General features: G+C 44.8%; 2 protein-coding genes across 4 annotated transcripts; one reads left to right on the top strand and one right to left on the bottom strand.

The window, feature by feature from the left end:
• Positions 1–308: 308 nt before the first annotated feature.
• LOC142933476 (histone-binding protein RBBP7) lies at positions 309–8,179 on the top strand. Of its 2 annotated transcripts, none has more exons than XM_076077593.1 (12): positions 309–468; positions 1,078–1,222; positions 1,334–1,479; positions 2,555–2,731; positions 2,820–2,935; positions 3,691–3,851; positions 3,985–4,111; positions 4,196–4,273; positions 5,608–5,684; positions 6,518–6,575; positions 6,795–6,905; positions 7,261–8,179. In XM_076077593.1, exons 1-12 carry the CDS (start codon positions 453–455, stop codon positions 7,330–7,332), a joined length of 1,284 nt encoding a protein of 427 aa, XP_075933708.1. In that variant the 5' UTR covers positions 309–452; the 3' UTR covers positions 7,333–8,179. The 2 variants fall into 2 exon arrangements, with proteins under 2 accessions (XP_075933708.1, XP_075933707.1); XM_076077592.1 differs by having other exon boundaries at positions 1,063–1,222.
• A 72-nt stretch (positions 8,180–8,251) lies between these two features.
• Positions 8,252–17,116, bottom strand: txlng (taxilin gamma). 2 transcript variants are annotated; one of them, XM_076077590.1, is made up of 11 exons: positions 17,065–17,116; positions 14,792–14,900; positions 14,157–14,304; positions 13,366–13,457; positions 12,933–13,103; positions 12,618–12,812; positions 12,070–12,189; positions 11,890–11,964; positions 11,659–11,751; positions 11,448–11,543; positions 8,252–10,954 (listed from the first exon to the last, which is right to left on the bottom strand). In XM_076077590.1, the coding sequence occupies exons 2-11, from the start codon at positions 14,882–14,884 to the stop codon at positions 10,577–10,579; spliced, it is 1,461 nt and encodes a 486-aa protein (XP_075933705.1). In that variant the 5' UTR covers positions 14,885–14,900; positions 17,065–17,116; the 3' UTR covers positions 8,252–10,576. The 2 variants fall into 2 exon arrangements, with proteins under 2 accessions (XP_075933705.1, XP_075933706.1); XM_076077591.1 differs by lacking the exon at positions 17,065–17,116 and having other exon boundaries at positions 14,792–15,469.
• Positions 17,117–17,328: the final 212 nt, after the last annotated feature.

Genomic DNA, 17,328 nt, shown 5'->3' with positions numbered 1-17,328 from the left:
CATTTATACATTATGATACAACCTAATATCTGTTTAATTGGCTACTTTCAATTTGCACGCCTGCATATTCTGCCCATGCTATTTTCTGGGTATTTTCGTCTAAAGCCATGACGCAATGACGGTTTACGTGCATTGACAAAATTATAATTGACGAGGTAGCAAAACTTAAATGTATGTATAATATATTGGTACAGGTGGTGGGATCCGCCACGTCTGCGCAGTCACTTCTCCCCATGCGCAGTTCGCGCGCAATATTGGCCCTCGTTGGTATGCGTGGACTGACGCATGCGTAATAGGTATCGAGTAATTCGGCGCTGAAAAGGAAGGAGCCTACTTCTGTAGTGGTGCGACCAAAGCAGCGCTAGCGAGGGGGAACCGCGGTATTCATTAAAAACAGCGTCTACCGAGTTGCTTTGCTTTCGAGCGTCGTGACAAAGCGCAGAGTTTGGACCATGGCTGATAAAGAGGGTAGGTTTATCACAAGTACCTATCGTATAAAGCGGTGGCCCGCGTGTACCGCTTTGTGTGCGCGCGCCACGGCCGTTTAACTCTGAGATGGGTGCTAGCATGACATGCTAGCTTAGTAACGCTAAAGTCCTATAAGGGGGTTGGTCTTAGTCGGTCTGTTTGTTGTTCTCGGTGTTGCATTTTTATTTTCATTTTTAAACACGTCATGTCAAACCTCTACTCTTTAGATCAAGTATAATTACATCCAATGCACCAGAAAGCATATATTTGAACTCAGGGAAGTGTTTGCTTGTTGTGACGCTGCCACAGCCCCCATCATCAGAAATACGCCGACACGTTAGTGGGTGGTAGCGAGCAATAAACCACTTATGAAGACAGGAAATATAGCTAAAACCACAGAGTACGTCACCAGCTATAAGTCTAAATAGTTTAGTATAACGTCTTGAACCCCCAGTAGCTCCAGCAAGACTAGACTGGTTATACATGACATGTAACGTTTGCTTAACTGTAGCTGTGTGTGCCTAATCAACTGTCTCATATTAAATGTGTAACTCTACTGAAGAAAATGTCTCATTTGCTTGTAACTTATCCCAGTTTGTTCTGCTGAAGTGTACGATGATGCGGTGGAAGAAAGGGTCATCAATGAGGAGTACAAGATTTGGAAGAAAAACACACCTTTCCTGTATGATCTGGTGATGACTCATGCGCTGGAGTGGCCTAGCCTTACTGTCCAGTGGCTTCCAGATGTCAACAGGTATTTACATGTCCTCCATCCTACTGCTCATAAAGTGTGGTTCAAATCCCCAATGTGTGCCTTGCTACAGAGTATGGATTAATATCATCTCCATGTTGTGGACCTCTGCAGGCCAGAGGGGAAGGACTATGCCATTCACAGGCTGGTTTTGGGGACCCATACATCAGATGAGCAGAACCACCTTGTGATCGCCAGCGTCCAGGTACCGAACGATGACGCCCAGTTTGATGCCTCGCACTACGACAGTGAGAAAGGAGGTAAATAAACCAGGAGTTACCTTGCATGAGTACTGAAGTAGAATACTTCTCGCATACATCCGAATAGTACTTACGCGTTACCACTTTAATAGTGTTTTCTTACTTTGTACGGTCAGGGGAGTAGGTGTATTTTTCCCATACATACAAGTTGATATTGTAATATTTTTATTATTATTATTTTAACCAATCACCAAAACAAAAGGCGTGCCTCTGGAGGGCTTCATGACATATTTGCACAGTTTGACATGTGAGTTAAGATAGATACTGGCCTTGTCAGAACCTGGTTTAAACTTAGCTCAGACATATTATATGGTGAGTGAAATTATTAATGAGTCAAGACCCGAGTCGTGTGCCATTCCATCTTGATGCTGAAACTGTTTTATTCTGTCTTCCAGCAGGTACGTTGCCCAGCTGTGTATAGGTGTGCTGAAGGCTCACCGCTCCTTTGGTGTGTAACCAGAGGTAGTATTAGTGTGTTAGTGTGGCCACTGAACACATTTTGAGGTACAGTCCAAGTCTAAAACTCACGACACACAAAAGCATGCTGCAAAATGGAAGGGGTGAAATATTAGTTTACTACATATTGATCTGTGAGTTCTCTCCCTTTTTTAAAAATGTATAAGTCCTGCTCTTAAATTGAGCTTGAGAGCAGAAATGAAACGTCATACTGGTCACCAGCTTTAGTACATTCACACATAATGGCTTTCTTAATCAGCAAAAATGAATTTTGGCAATAATGATCTGTTCGCTGTGGCAGATACTGACATGTTCACTGCTTCTATTATTCTAACATGCAGAATAAAGTGAATAGGACAACAGTTGTTTATTTTTAGATTAACAAGTTTATTTTTTTAACAAACCAACTTAATGTCCCAACAATAAGGAATATATTTAATTATTGTTTGTAATAAACTTAGTTTATTTTGTATTTGCCCTGGGACTCCCCCGTGTAGGAAGAGTGCAGGTCTTTTTGCCCCGTTTGTAGCCATGATGTTTATTTTGGACTATGCAACCTGCAGTTGCAAGTGTCTATTTCCTACCTGGAACGTACTACAGTCTGATTGTGTTCTCTTGTCAGAGTTTGGTGGATTTGGTTCCGTAAGCGGGAAGATCGAGATAGAGATCAAGATCAACCACGAGGGAGAGGTCAACCGAGCCCGCTACATGCCCCAGAACCACTGCATCATTGCCACCAAGACTCCCACCTCTGACGTGCTGGTCTTCGACTACAATAAGCACCCGGTGAAGCCAGGTTCGATCACTACATGCATCCCAATGCACACAACTCCAGTGTCTCGCACATCATGAAGGTGAACGCGGTGTTAATGTATGTGTTTCAGATCCCAGTGGGGAGTGTAGTCCCGATTTAAGGCTGAAAGGCCACCAGAAAGAAGGGTACGGCCTCTCCTGGAATCCCAACCTCAGCGGCAACCTACTCAGCGCCTCCGACGACCACGTAAGTGACAAGAAGTCAAAGCCAACAGGGCTGCTTCCAGCGCAAATAAGAGAATGTGCCAGAAAGAAGTGTCCAAAGGTTTGTTCAGACTGTAAGCGGAGTGAATTTTAAGTACAGTGTGATTTTACACACACACACACACACACACACAATGGAAAGAAGCTAGTGGATGTGATTATCGCTGATTCTCTTTAGATGGTCCAAATTTAGGCAAAGACATGTTGCTGGAGTTCAAAATGTTTAAACCTGGAAGAAAAAATGTATACTTATTCCAAAGCTTTAGGGCTCCACTGTGGAGCAGGACGGTTCTACTGGCAGAAGGGATCAGAGCTCTCGTTAGGGGCCGCCGATCACCAATCACTCCGGAATATGAAGTGATTACTGTGTAAAACCTGTGAGCCAAACATTTGTTCCACCAGTGATGTTTAGGGTGGTAGATGAAGACTTGTGATAAGGCCGATATAAACTTCGAATTTTCTCACATCTTACTGAAAATGCATGTTTTGCTTGTATTTGTCCATATAATGTACTTTCCATGCATTTGAACTACTTTATATACCGTTGGGTAGTGCAGTCTGTCACATCCAATGGTATTGTGTGAGCTTATTATACATTTTGTCCTTGTAGCTACAGCGATAGTGAAAAAGTTGTAAGTAGCAGTATTATGTACTGTAGTAAAGTTGTGAGGACAAGTTGTTGGTATGCCCAGTGATGCAAAAATAATGGATTGTGTTCCCCCTCTTATTTCTCCGCAGACCATCTGTCTATGGGACATCGGGGCCGGCCCAAAGGAAGGGAAGATTGTGGATGCCAAGACCATCTTCACCGGCCACACAGCGGTGGTGGAGGACGTCTCCTGGCATCTGCTCCACGAATCCCTGTTTGGCTCAGTGGCCGACGACCAGAAACTCATGATGTGAGCGGCCGTCCGGTTCTGTGAACGGGGACAAGAGATTCTTTCACTTAGAACTGCTCTATTTTGCTGTTGTAGTTCTGCACAAATACAATGAGGTCCCTGCTGCCTCTGACTCTCCTCACTCCCCCACCAGATGGGACACCCGGTCCAACACCACATCCAAAGCCAGCCACGCAGTAGAAGCTCACACTGCCGAGGTCAACTGTCTGAGCTTCAACCCCTACAGCGAGTTCATACTTGCCACCGGCTCTGCCGATAAGGTAGAGATGAAGAAATACTCTCTGCACTGGAATTGAATACATTGGAGTAACTGTTTATTGCAAAGCTTGTTTTGTGTCTCTCAGACTGTTGCATTGTGGGATCTAAGGAACCTGAAACTGAAGCTCCACTCCTTTGAGTCCCACAAAGATGAAATTTTCCAGGTAAGAAAATCAGTTGCTTCTTAATGTTATTTATTTGTTATTTGTCAGACGAAGCATAGTATAAATGTCAGTCTGCAGTTAAAAAAAAGTAATATACAAGCGGCCAACTTAGTTCCTAATAACAGTAATAATAGGAAGCTGTCATGGGAACATGGGATTCAATTAATAATACTCACCACCCACGTGTCCGGGGGACGCACCCCATTCCTTCCCTGATAATGCTGCGTTGTGAACGACAAATCTGTGTGGAAATATACAAAAGAAACCTCGCTGCAGTCACCGATTTTCTTCCTGTCTGAGCATCTATCTAATGCAGACGAGATCCTGTGTTCATAGTCAGTCATCACCAGAGAGACTAACGGTTCCTAACGAGACCACAGAGTTCATCGCAAAATGAAGGCTACAAACCTGGTATTGGTACATGCACTCACCTGGCCAGTGAACGATGCTGTAGTCACTCAGGGAACGCACCGAAATTATTCTGACCAGCAGGCACCATTTGCTTACTGTCTGTGCACATATCTCTCACTTTGTGAAAGGAAAAGAGTGGTTTATTTAAATGTTATGGATTGAATCACGCTTTCTAAAAAAAATTATATATATATATATATATTAATTTGGTAAAATTTGTGACAGACTAGAAGGGGAGGCAACAGAGTTAAACTCTAAACTCAGTTTAGTGGTGGATGACTCAGACTCCAGATTTAGAGCTTTAATTATAACTATTTAACGTTAAACACTACAATTTGTCAAAAAAACATATTTTATGGGGGACCACCTCACTCCGGTGAAACCCACTCAAATGAGGATCTTGGGACTAACTACAACATCACTGGTACTGTAGATAATGTGAATACAAAGCTCATATTAATCCCAAATATGACCTCATAACTTGTAATAGTTCAGCAGGTGAGGAGAAGCATAGACACCAGCAGCTGCCGTGCCTTGTTGTGCACCAGGCCATGCTGCTGAATACAATATATCAGATGAATAATATGATGGGATTCATTCAACAGACACAAGCACTCCGTAAAGTTAACCCTTCGCTTACTTCACCAGAACAGACCCGTCTCCTAAACAGAAACGTGTGGCCGTGGAACATCGTGGACTAAGGCTTTTGTTTTTTCTAGGGCAACAGTTTTTCATTCAAATATTAATGAAGAAGACGACTGTTAAGGGTGTGTGTGGGTATATTGATTCAATTATGAGTTTCTTCGTAAAACAAGGAACACATAATGGGCTACTAAGCCTTAGGAGAGTCTTTACACACTTTACCATGTTGCTGTACGAGCATGACATTGACCTGCCAGTGACCAACTCGTCCAATTCATTAGGTCCAATGGTCTCCTCACAACGAGACCATCCTGGCCTCCAGCGGCACCGACCGACGCCTCAACGTCTGGGATCTCAGGTAATAACTCATAATGCATATCTGTAAGTGAAGCCGTGACACCGTCGGTATCGTTGTGAAGGTATCGTTGTGAAGAGTTCAGCAGCCGGAGCTCGGCTGCTGAACTCTAGGTGTAGACGACATGCCGGCAGGATAGTCAGCTTTGACCCACTGGTTTCAACAGTACAGGATCACACCGGGAACAAGTGAGTCGAGGTATTGGGTATAAAATAATCTGATAATGATAGATTGGTTGTTTATTTACATGACACACAAACATTTTTGATAAATGTTTGGGATCTCTTGAACCAATAACTGATTTTTTTTTATTTATTTTTTTATCCATTTGGGGGCAACACAACATTGATAAACCACCGAGTTGATATGATGAACTTGTTAGCTACAGAGCATAATGATTCATTTGGAGTGGTGTTTGCGTCCAGCTGATTAATGTCAGTTCCATATTCACTCTCTCTTAGCTCTGTTTTGGTGAGTGTTCTATCGGCCTCTTAAGGGTTTGGTGTTCACCGGCCAGTCTCTTAACTTGGTCCGCCTGCCGTTTGGTGCGGAGCAGCTAGTGCACGCTGGCTTCATCGGAGTGATCCCAGGTGGATGATTGGTGGCTCATAAGATTTAGAGGCAAACTGCATTCCTGCATGAAGACGACTCGTAACCAAGTTCATAACAACGTATGGGTGTAGTGTTCATGAAGACCCCTTACAGAGCTGGAAATATAACACAGGTCAACTTTTAACGGTGTAACAGTTGGCCAACACTGCTCTCTCACAATGTGGTGAATATTTGGACACTTCACAAGCAGTTCAGTGAAGAGTATCTTTTTGTCTGATTTGTAGTAAAATTGGGGAGGAGCAGTCGGCAGAAGACGCAGAGGATGGCCCACCAGAGCTGCTGGTAAGTGACACCCTATAATCAAGATGACCGATTGTATTCATAGTCCCCTTTAGAGCACCATGAGATCCTTGGCCGTGTCACTAACCATTGGTCAATGACATATTAACGTCATGAAATAGGAGACTGAATTCAAGCACCGACCTTTCTCACGCTCACCTGTTTACTTAATATTTACTTATTAAAATGCTTCTCTCTAATTTACGCCTTTTCTTCCATCAGTTCATCCACGGCGGCCACACGGCCAAGATCTCTGACTTCTCCTGGAACCCCAACGAGCCCTGGGTCATCTGCTCCGTGTCCGAGGACAACATCATGCAAGTCTGGCAAATGGTGAGTACAGCTGCCGTCCATCGCCCACACACAGTTATTCCTCTGTGGGATTATGATGGCTCCGGTGTCTCCTCATGCACCAGCAGAACATCGGAATCAGGTGTATGTGCGGCTTCATAAATCTGCTGAAAAGAACACGTATGCATATTTCTCTCTTTGTGCGTACAGACCGTTTGTGGCGAATCAACAGTTTTATGCATCTGGCCCCAGGTGTGCAACAGAATTCATGATATTGTCATCGCATTGTTAGGCTCTGAGTCAACCCAGCGTCAAATGTGAGCTGAGGTAGAAACCTTTCTGTCTCGTCTGTGCGTTCATTGATGAGTATGTTGTCCTCTTCCTCACCTCCTCCCAGGCGGAGAACATCTACAACGACGAGGAGCCAGACAACACCCCTGCATCCGAGCTCGAGGCTCAGGGTTCATAACCCGGCTCTGCACGAGTCTCTCCAGGCACGACTCCACCTCCCCTCCCCCCCCCTCCATTCCCAGACCCGGCCTGTCCTTTCCCTCCCTGGCTTATCAAGTGCAAAAGTAAAAGTCTGCTCTCCACATGAACGAACATTAAGAGTTGGAGACCGCGTAGACTCCGCCCTCGCTGACTGACTGACGGTTGGATTCCGGCTCATCTTGCTTCCACTTCACCGCGGCCCAGGTACCCAACGGCACTGAAGCACTTACAACAGGATAAGAGTTGAAATGTCGTACCTGCTCAGGTGGTAGTATCTCTGGTGTGGGGTGGGGGGGGATTGCTGTGGTGAGGGGCCTTTGAAGACTCTAAAGTACAGAAAACCTTCATGTGTCACTGTAAGCTATTGGTAAGACCAGTCACAGGGCTCATGCAAGGAGAACATGAGAAGTGTCATTTTACATTGACTTCCGAGTAGCCAGAAAGCCACTAGCTGGTAGGCTCTCCTCCAGAAACAAATGGGAAACCTGGACAGTAGAAGACCTGATCCACAACAGTCCAGACTGTGATTGGTTAAAAGCTCACCATCTCCAGGGGAGCCGTCTTTTATACTTTATTTCCCACCAGTCACCTTTTGTCCCTTAATAATCGTACTCATGTGACACTTCATGGCTGCCCTTTGCTGCGTTTGCCTCCTGTTCATAAGGTACATAAACTCTTCAGTGAAAGGTGTGGGACTAAATTAGTGCACTTGAGGGAAAAAAATAAAAAACAAAATCTGTTTCCTCTCCTTTCTGTTACATAATGTGAAATTGCCTTGTTTTGTTTCCTGCACCACAAATTGCAATAAAACTTTTATAACTTTTCATTTGTCTTTTTTTGGATGTCTTCAACCTTTAATGCTGCACATGCAAATAACACAAGACCCAACAAATCCAGTCGTTGCAAATTCTACAAAATGTTTATTGAAAAGCAAGACAGGACTTTAAGAACATTTTACAATCAGAGGGGGTGTGGGCTCGTATGTATTTATTTTTTTAGTAAAAATAGAGCTCTCCGAAGCTATGGTGACTCGTGCCTCTTCTTTCACAGTTAGTAACACCTGCAGAGGTAGATTCTGACATTACCTGAGAGTCAATCTGGGGCAACGCCAAAGAAAGAGGAAGTGGATGCTGAAAAGCTAGACCTGTACTTCAACCCAAAGAAAAGTACACACACCACCTGACCCTGTACGTGTTCACATCAATTGTTGCAACTTTGCTTCTTTTTTTTTTTTCTCAAAGTCTTGCTCCGTCCTGTAATTGTACCCACAAATAGACTAATTCCAAATACAGACAAAGCAATAGTGATGTTAGCAGAGAATAAAGTACTATACTGAAGGTTTTGGGCCATTGCCTCAGTAGTGGAGCGAGCAGGGATTAAAAAAAACAATCTGCAGAGGACGTAAGTGCGTGGATTGACTTTCATCCGAGTGGATACTATTCCTAATCACTGATGGAAATCAATCTTTTTATTTAAAATGCATTAGAAAAGAAGTCACATTCAACCTTCTATCAGTGTTAAGTGACTCGGCTCTCCTGTTGAGCTCACCATATGGAAATCAAATTACATGGCTTTTTTTTTTTTTTTTTTGCACAAGTACCAGCTTTTAGGCCTTTACAATATTTATTGTCCCTCAAGTGGGCAGCAAGCCAGCAACAAAATAATTGTCGACCTGTATTCATTATTTTCATTCCGCCATATTTTCCTCTTATTACATTTCATGGGTGAGACAAACAAGAGGTGGAACTATCAAGCCCATGGTTTTAAGTTTAGGATTCAGTCAGTGGTAACAAACTGAGCTTTAATCGCACACATGGATCAACAACTGGGGGGCAGCAAACGCCCCTAAAGCGTGAACTACAGAAGGGGAGGAGCAAATTGCCAATCTGTTAACTGCCCAGCTAAGTAACCAGCTGCGTCACATCACATCATGGGTGAAGTTTAGAAAAAAAAAAAAAAAAACTGCTCATAACAAGGTCTGGATTATCTAGAGTAACCGCATCTTAACTTTCGGGAAAGACACATCGCTGTTGAGTTTGTAAAATAGATTTTTTTTGGCTGCCTTTAACCACAAGCCGGGTGCCACGTCATCTGAGAGAAGACGGACATCTTTACGGCCTCACACAAAAAGAGCCAAAGCACTACAAGTAAGAGGACAAATGTGTATTTTATGATTTTGGGGTGAACTGTCCCTTTAAGTTAATATAATGCTTCATTTGTGACGCCTCCAGTGCCTCACTTGAGTGACGAGTTTTGTCGCATTGATTTTACAAAGTCCCCCTTCACTCCTGTTCACAAGTTTTTTTTAAATCTTTGGTGTTGAAGACAAAAAAAAAAAATCCAAAATGCCTCCACACGTTACTGCTCAGATGGTTTGGTGTCATGAAAACAACCACCAGCATGGCAGGCCTGGGTCAGAGTGACGGCCATGCTCGAGTATAAAGGCACGGCCTGTCGGGCTAATGCACTTCAGAGGTTTTAGATTATGAGAGATGGATTATTACATTATTTTCACATAAAGTGAACCACCCTACTAACTAGCAGGTTGTAGGGTAGCTTGGCGGCTAAAGTAGCTCGCCAGCTGCCGCGCGAGTAGGATGTGCGGATTCATTTTTGATGAGACGCTTCCCGTTTTAATTGCGAAAGAAATCTTAAACTTATCCAAGTTGTGGTATGATGTGATCAAAAGATATCTAATACCCTGTGGCCAAAACGGATGACAAATAAGCCCGACTTTGCTCTTCCATCTTTTTGTAAGGCTACATAAAGTGACCTATGACACAACACACTTTAATTTAATCAAACTAGAATTTCCAATGAGAAACTACAGGGAGAGACCATGTGAAGGGAGAAAATAAACTCGACTTTGCGCAGCTTCAATGGAAATGTTCCTATGAAAATACAGTTATGGTAGAAAAACAAGAAGTACCAAGTGCTCGCCATGAAGCCAATCATTACATCCAAAGTAAAAGGTGGGCAACGTTTTACAACAGAATCCTGGATACAATCATTTCACTCCTCTTTGACTATCGCACAGAAAAACGATACAGGCTCAGTTTACGTGCGGAAACCTGGAGAGGCGAGTCTAGAATAAAAAAAGAAGAGGAAAAGAACTCTATCCCCATTGAAGATGTTTTTCTGGCTTGTTATGGAACTAGGCTGGAGGTGTGTGGAGCCCTCAGATCGCACCCGCCTCACCTACACGGGCTGCGCCGGCTCGTTCAGTCCTGCTGTGAGGTTTCCGCAGGCGGGCTCGTTGTCGTAGCAGCAGCAGCATTAGTGGTTTCATCAGTAGCAGCCGGTGTGGGGTCCAGTTCGGGTGGTCTGGAAGCTTGGTGGACGTCCCCCGTCTCTGGCTCGTCGTCCTGTGCCGAGCCCTCCACGTCTTCCACGTCCTCCTTCTCCTCATCGTCCTGGCCGGCGGCGGGCTCTTGCGGCTGGGCTTCAGGAGGCGCCGTGGTCCCCTTGTCCTCCTGCTCCTGGAGGAGGCTGAGCTGGTTGTTGAGGTCGTTCCTCTCCTTCTGCAGGGCTCTGCACAGCCTCTCCAGCAGCTCCAGCTTCCCCTGCAGGGCCTTGAAGTGGCCGTCACGCAGAGTTTTCTAGGACACAACACAATGGATCTTGAGCGTCAGAGGTTCATTTTCAGTTCAGTAAAAGGACCTTAAGATAAGATTATTATAGTCAGGGCTGTTAAATCACATCTCTCAGTCCTGAGACGGGCCACGGGAGACTAGCAAGTGGATCCTGAGTTCAGTGATTGTTTTATAGATTATATTATAAATGTTAACAGTTCAGTTTAACCGCTGACTTTACATCTTGCTTAGTGCCAGAGGATCACCTAAGCTGTTGGGGGGGGGGGGGGGGGGGAAAGAGAGAGAGAGAGAGAGAGAGAGAGAGAGAGAGAGAGAGAGAGAGAGAGAGAATTAACCAGATGTCATCGCGCCTCCTCTTACTTCATGGTGGCACTAAAGGAAAATCCAAAGGATCACCAAACCGACTGGTGATCGTGAAAGCTTGCTCCATCAGTCTTACTGCTGCGCTACCGAAGCAGCCTAAAGCAAAAGAGGAGAGTGTGGATATCGGGAGAGTCACCTCCTCGGCCATCTGCAGCAGGGCCTGGTTGTTGCTTTCCCATTTGGTCCTCCACTGCGTTGTTTCCTTCTCCAGCTTCTTGATCTTCTTGGTCATCTGGGAGGCAAAGCCAGACAGTTAGCGGCAGGAAGGAAAGGGGGGGGGGGGGGGGGGGGGGACACAAAACAGTGAGACACGAACACTAGCCGCCGACAGGAAGTCCGTCAGTCACCTTCTCCATCTCTTGTCTGAAAGTGGTGAAGACTTCGTTGCTTTTAGCCAGGGTGCTCTGGAACTCCTCGAACTTGTCCATGTACAGGGAGAGCTGAGGGGGGAGGAGAAGGGGGGGGCAAAGGTCACTCTCAAACCTTTCAGCGGACACAAGGATTCTACAGGTCATTCCCACCAAACAAAAACCTGTTTCTCATCCACCAAGAACCTGCGCGTATGTGCGAGTACTCGCCTGTTGTTTGAGCTGCGTTTCTTGCTCCTTCATCAGCTCACACTTGCGTCTGGACTCCGTGGCGTCCTTCAGCAGCTGAAGCGTCACAGGTCAGTTAGTTCATCATCCCGAATACCGTTAAAAACACCATTGCTTGATTTAGTCATTTCTGCTCTTCTTCGAACCCTCGCGTGTACTCACAAAGTCCCTCTCTCTCTGCTGCTTCTCCTCCACCTCTCTCATCATCTCGGTGATCCTCTGCAGCTTGGCGTCCATCAGCTGCTGCTGGAGCTCCTTGTGCTTGAACACCTTGTCTATGTGCTGCAAGAGAGGGGGACGCGTCACATTTCCACCTGTTACATTAATGACGCGAGGAGCCATTTCTTCGATCTGCCGATGTGCCATGTGGTGTGATTATTAGCTTGCTACCTGTTCTGCTAACGCAGTACCGAATGCTAATGCGCACGCACGGCCGACAATTGTTTTCAAAATCTCATATAAAGAACCTAAAAGAATATTAGTTGTCCTACTACTTTTTTTTCATTATTTGTTTTTCTTATTTAAATCTATTTTTCCAGTATCGCATTTTTTGTCCTCTGGTTTACTAAAAATGGCCAAAAGCATCTTTTACTTTCCGTCATGATTCAAGTTCTACATGATAACATATCTCAAGAGTTAGCAGAGTACGTCTAGGCCACCGCGATGAAGACGCGGCTGCTTTAACCGCAGCGTTTTTTTTGCACCCGTACCTCCTCTCGCAGCTCGTACTGCTCGATGAGCTTCTTGAGCTTCTCGGCCAGCTCCATGTTCTCCTGCCTCAGCTTGGTGTTGTGGGAGCTGTGCTGCTCCATCTGCACCTCGATATCGCTCAGGGTCATCTGGAAGTGCAGCATGGCCTCCTTCCGCTGCTCCTCGTACTCCCTGGACCGCTGGCCGTTTTCCTCCTGAAGGCGGCGGGAGCAGGGGGGGGTCAACAAGGAGTTTAATGGCAACAAATTACACCATGTACACAGAGAAGCGATGTGAGACGAGGCGGAGGGCGGACGCAGCAGGCCGAGGTGTACCTTCAGAGTCTTGTTGTGTCTCTGCAGCTCCCTACAGAGGCTCTCCAGCTTGCTGCGGGCCAGGATGGCCTTGCTGTGCTCCCCTTGCAGGTGGACCTTCTCCTTCACGATCTGGGACTGTTTCTTCTGCAGAGCTTTCAGCCGCTTCTGCATGCAGCGGCTCTCCTCCAACTGAACACAACGCACACAGTCAACACCGAAAGGATCGCATTATGTTTACGTTGTTAAACCTTTCGTAGATAAATGATAGCACACTTAGTCATTAGGAAAACACAGTCAATTAGTCGCACGTGTAATTTACAGTTGAAAATGGAACCAATGAAAACCTGACGTGCTTGATAAAAGACATGTTAAAAGGAAAATAGTTTAGTAATTGACTAATCGGATCTTCAGAATCAAAGTCCGAGTATTCAAATACAGATACTCAGCGTACCAGGTCTGCATACGTCTTGCACAGAGCAGCTAGTTTCTCCTCAGGAGTGGCGAGGGAGTTCAGAGCCTGCATCAAAAGGACAACCTCCTTCCCTGGAACAAAAAACCACAACAACATGAACCACTGAACAGGACTGGTAGACATGTCATTCATTCATTCATTCATAAGGCTGCAACTGAACAAAATGCAACTCAAGACTACTGTCTGAACACCCTAGTCACATGCAAATTAGGAGCATTATTCTGAACATTTCCCCCAAAGATTAATTTTTTGGTCATCTCGATGATATCAGACAACTACTGCATTAAGAATAAGATGATAGGTTTCATCTGAAAGTTGACTAAATGATTTCCCCAGAAGCATGTTTTTGGAAATAAGTTGTTCCTGTGGTTTCTGTGGTCTAGACAAAGACTAAAAAAATACTTTGATGTGCAAAAAGTGCTACATCTGGGAAAACTAGTCAAATGCTTATACTGTATGCAGGGATTTTGTTTTATTAATTCTCTTATACACTTCTTAATTTCTATTGAATTGAATAAAGGGCACCCTGCATAACCCGTATACCTAATGTCTACATGCACATCTGTTGCTGATTATATTATTATTCAGATATGGAATACGTAACATTGCAAATTGCATCTGTTCAAGTACTGGCTAGTATTAAGTGATACATTTATTCCAGCGAATGTTACAGAAATATGACTCTGGGCGCTGATTAGGAAACGAAAAGCTAAATGTAACGAGGAGCATGTCTCTCTCGGTGCTCGTGAGATGCATTGTAGCGTTCCTACCGAACGCCTTGTCCTCTCCGGTCTTCAGGTCCCCTCCGGGGTCGAGCTCCGGCTCCCCCAGGTCGCTGGGACTGTCCTCTCTGCCCGGGGTTTCCCCCCTCTCCTCCTCGGCACAGCACAAGCCCAAACCAAACTCTGCGACCTCCTCCTGATAACACACACACACAAAGCAGCTGTAACACAACATTGGAGAGCTCTTTCCACATGACAGCTCTGATAAAGAAGCTGCGCCTGTTGCTGGAGGGATATGTTGCTCACTAGAGTATGAAAAACTGACAAGAACCAAAACGTCTGGGCAGATTTTAGTTCTCGTTTTACATATTTTCTGATCAGACAGTTCCTGATTTCAACCAAAACTGCTGCCCGTTTCACAATTTTATGTAGACAAAAGTTTGTCCACATTCGCTTGTGTTTAGAGAGCATTCAACACATTTGAGAATTTTGGCATACGGCAAATACAGAAGGGGATTCGTAAAAAAGTATGGTTTGAGTGCACCAAATCAATAGCTACTTCTAGAGAAACGCTTGCAGCTAATTTATTGCAACTTTCTGAACATTTAAAAATAATGTTACTTGTAACATGACCAGTCCGAGAGCATCCACACAAAAAACCCAAGTGGGTAGTGTTTGTTTACCTGACATGGGCTGTCCAGGTCGGGTGGAGAGTCACTACCTCCCACTATTCTCCTGGTCGCCACGTCGATCTCGCAAACTCCCGTCGTCTCCATCGGTCCCGATCACAAGCTGGAGATTCATGATGACGCCACAATTGTTAGAAAACAAAAATGACATTACGGGCACGATTAAATACTAGCGTGTAACAATATGTAGCGGGAGTCGCATTCAGACTGAACATAGTCAATGGTGTGTGTGTGTGTGTGTGTGTGTGTGCTTCTTCAGGTATTAGTGAGGTGATAACATGTAATCCAGAAATTCTGTTTGAATCATATATCCATGAGGCTCACGGACACCAAAACACTTCACTAGGAGACATGGTTTCACAACTCTGGAGAGATATCACCGCAGTCTACCGTGAGGGACTGTGGCTAAGTGGATAGCAGGGGCCGTCTTTCAATCAGAGGGTCGGCGGTTCAATCCCCGGCTCCGGCTCTGCTAGTTGCGTGTCGATGTGTCCTTGAGCAAGACACTTAACCCCAAAATTGCTCCCGTAGTTGTGCCTACTGTGTAGAAATGTGATAGACTCTGAATTGTAAGTCGCTTTGGATAAAAGCGTCTGCTAAATGACTAATGTAATGTCTATTCTGTCCTGTAGGGCTTGGTTATATTATTTATTCATTTTTAATTCTCTGCATCTCTCAAGAGTCAACAGTAAGAGACTACGCACCACTGCCCATATATGGTATGTAGATCGTCAGAGGGAGAGAAACACTCCTTTCCATCTTTTGGTTTTGGTTTGTTTTTTTGCTGGGGCTTCCAGTAAGCACCGTTTCCTTCAGGGCGGGTCAAATATTATGAACAAGGACCTGAAGGCAACACCTCTACATTGATGTGCTACAGGCTAACCGCAGCAGGGCTGGATACAGTAGATGTCAACAATACAATGTTTCTTACTTCTCAAAAAGGGTGCTTAGCTTTTACAGTAGTTGAGGCAGTCGCTGCCATGTGACAAAAAACAACAACCCTGACTGAGAAATAAGCCACGTTAACACCGTCTTAGCGATGCTATAAGAAAACCGGACAGCAAGTCGACCACGTGTGTACCACAGCGGCACTGACAAATGTCAGCACTGCGCACGGCACGCCAAAACCCACAATGATATGGCCATGATGCATCCAGACGACCCAGCATCCCGGGCCTACCAAACGTTTACTTTTCGTTGTTCTCTTCGATAACTATGTAGCGTTCACTTCCAGCCTGTCAAACACTAACACACCTGTCACGCCAGTGGTGCTGTTGAGAATTTTAGAAGTTACTGTGTGGTTGTGGTGGACGCTTTATGTATTTTGGAGCGTTGGAAGAAAAAAAAAAGACACGATCCCCCAAGCGGGTCGTGTCACAGCATCGCTGCAGTTTCCTGCATAACTCACCGACACTGGCAAGCACGGAAAACCGAACATTAGCTACGTTGCTAGCTTAGCTAAGCTACTAACGTTACATGCGGAGTTAAATCGACATGAAGAACATTTTAGGGTGATCTCCTTTTAGAAAGCAAAACGGCATTATTAAACCTCCATCTCCTAAAATAAACATACATGTAGCGCATAACGTAGGCTCTTTAAACGTAGCATACTTGACCGGGGTTTCTGTTGACCCCGGGTAGGTTGCTAACGTTTACCAACTTAAAAAAAGTGTAATTACTAAAGGGGTACGCACCTGTTTTATAACACTTGCGCCGAATATCGTGATTCATCATTCTACATGTTACTAACGCCATTGACTGGTGTAGAATCGGCAAAGTGGTTTGTTAGATCAACGAGGTGATGATACATCTTTAGGTTTCAGAGGGAGTCTGGTGTGACGTTCCGTCGACACAGGACGGTTCCTGTTAGCTAGCTAACGCCACTTAGCTACACGCACAGCAAGCATGTCACTATTTACAAGTTACTAAATAGCAGTTAACGTTTGCAGTGCACGTACAGAGCGTAGCTTGTTGGTTATCAGCCGTTAGCCGGGGGAGTGTAAAGCACATTTCTAACGTAACATTACAAGTTTGCTATCGCTAGCACAGCTAATGCTAATCGTTACGATAACAGCTAGTTGGTGGCTAGCCCCGCTGGCTAACACTAGAAGTGAACTTTACTTCGGCAAATAGCAAATGTGTGATTGCGAAAGCTACACGTTCCGGCCGATATTGACAGGTCACATACTGCACTGAAGCTGTGTAAAATGAGCACGATACAATACCAGAAAACCCAAATACGTTGCTGAAATAGCTAGAGCGTTTACCTGTGCTTTACACTGGATGGAAGCAGGACACGGTTATCAAGCTAACGGGGGACTGTCCCACAACAAGTACAACGTCCGGTTGAATATTTTAACGCTATAGCGGCTATCGAGCGTGTTTTCCCCCCAACGTTTTTAATCACAGATTTACTCTTTGCCGTTTAATTTTCACCCATTGTATGTATGCTAGTAATAATAATAATCCTTATCATAAACATTGATTGGCCTTAGTCTTGTTCGCTTCTGTAGTATGTGATGTAAATACCG

Source organism: Anarhichas minor, unplaced genomic scaffold, assembly GCF_050575085.1.
Source record: "Anarhichas minor isolate MPS153535 unplaced genomic scaffold, ASM5057508v1 ptg000062l, whole genome shotgun sequence".
Lineage (NCBI taxonomy): Eukaryota > Metazoa > Chordata > Actinopteri > Perciformes > Anarhichadidae > Anarhichas > Anarhichas minor.
The sequence above is the reverse complement of the archived record's forward strand: the minus strand, read 5'-3'. Positions and strand labels throughout refer to the sequence as shown.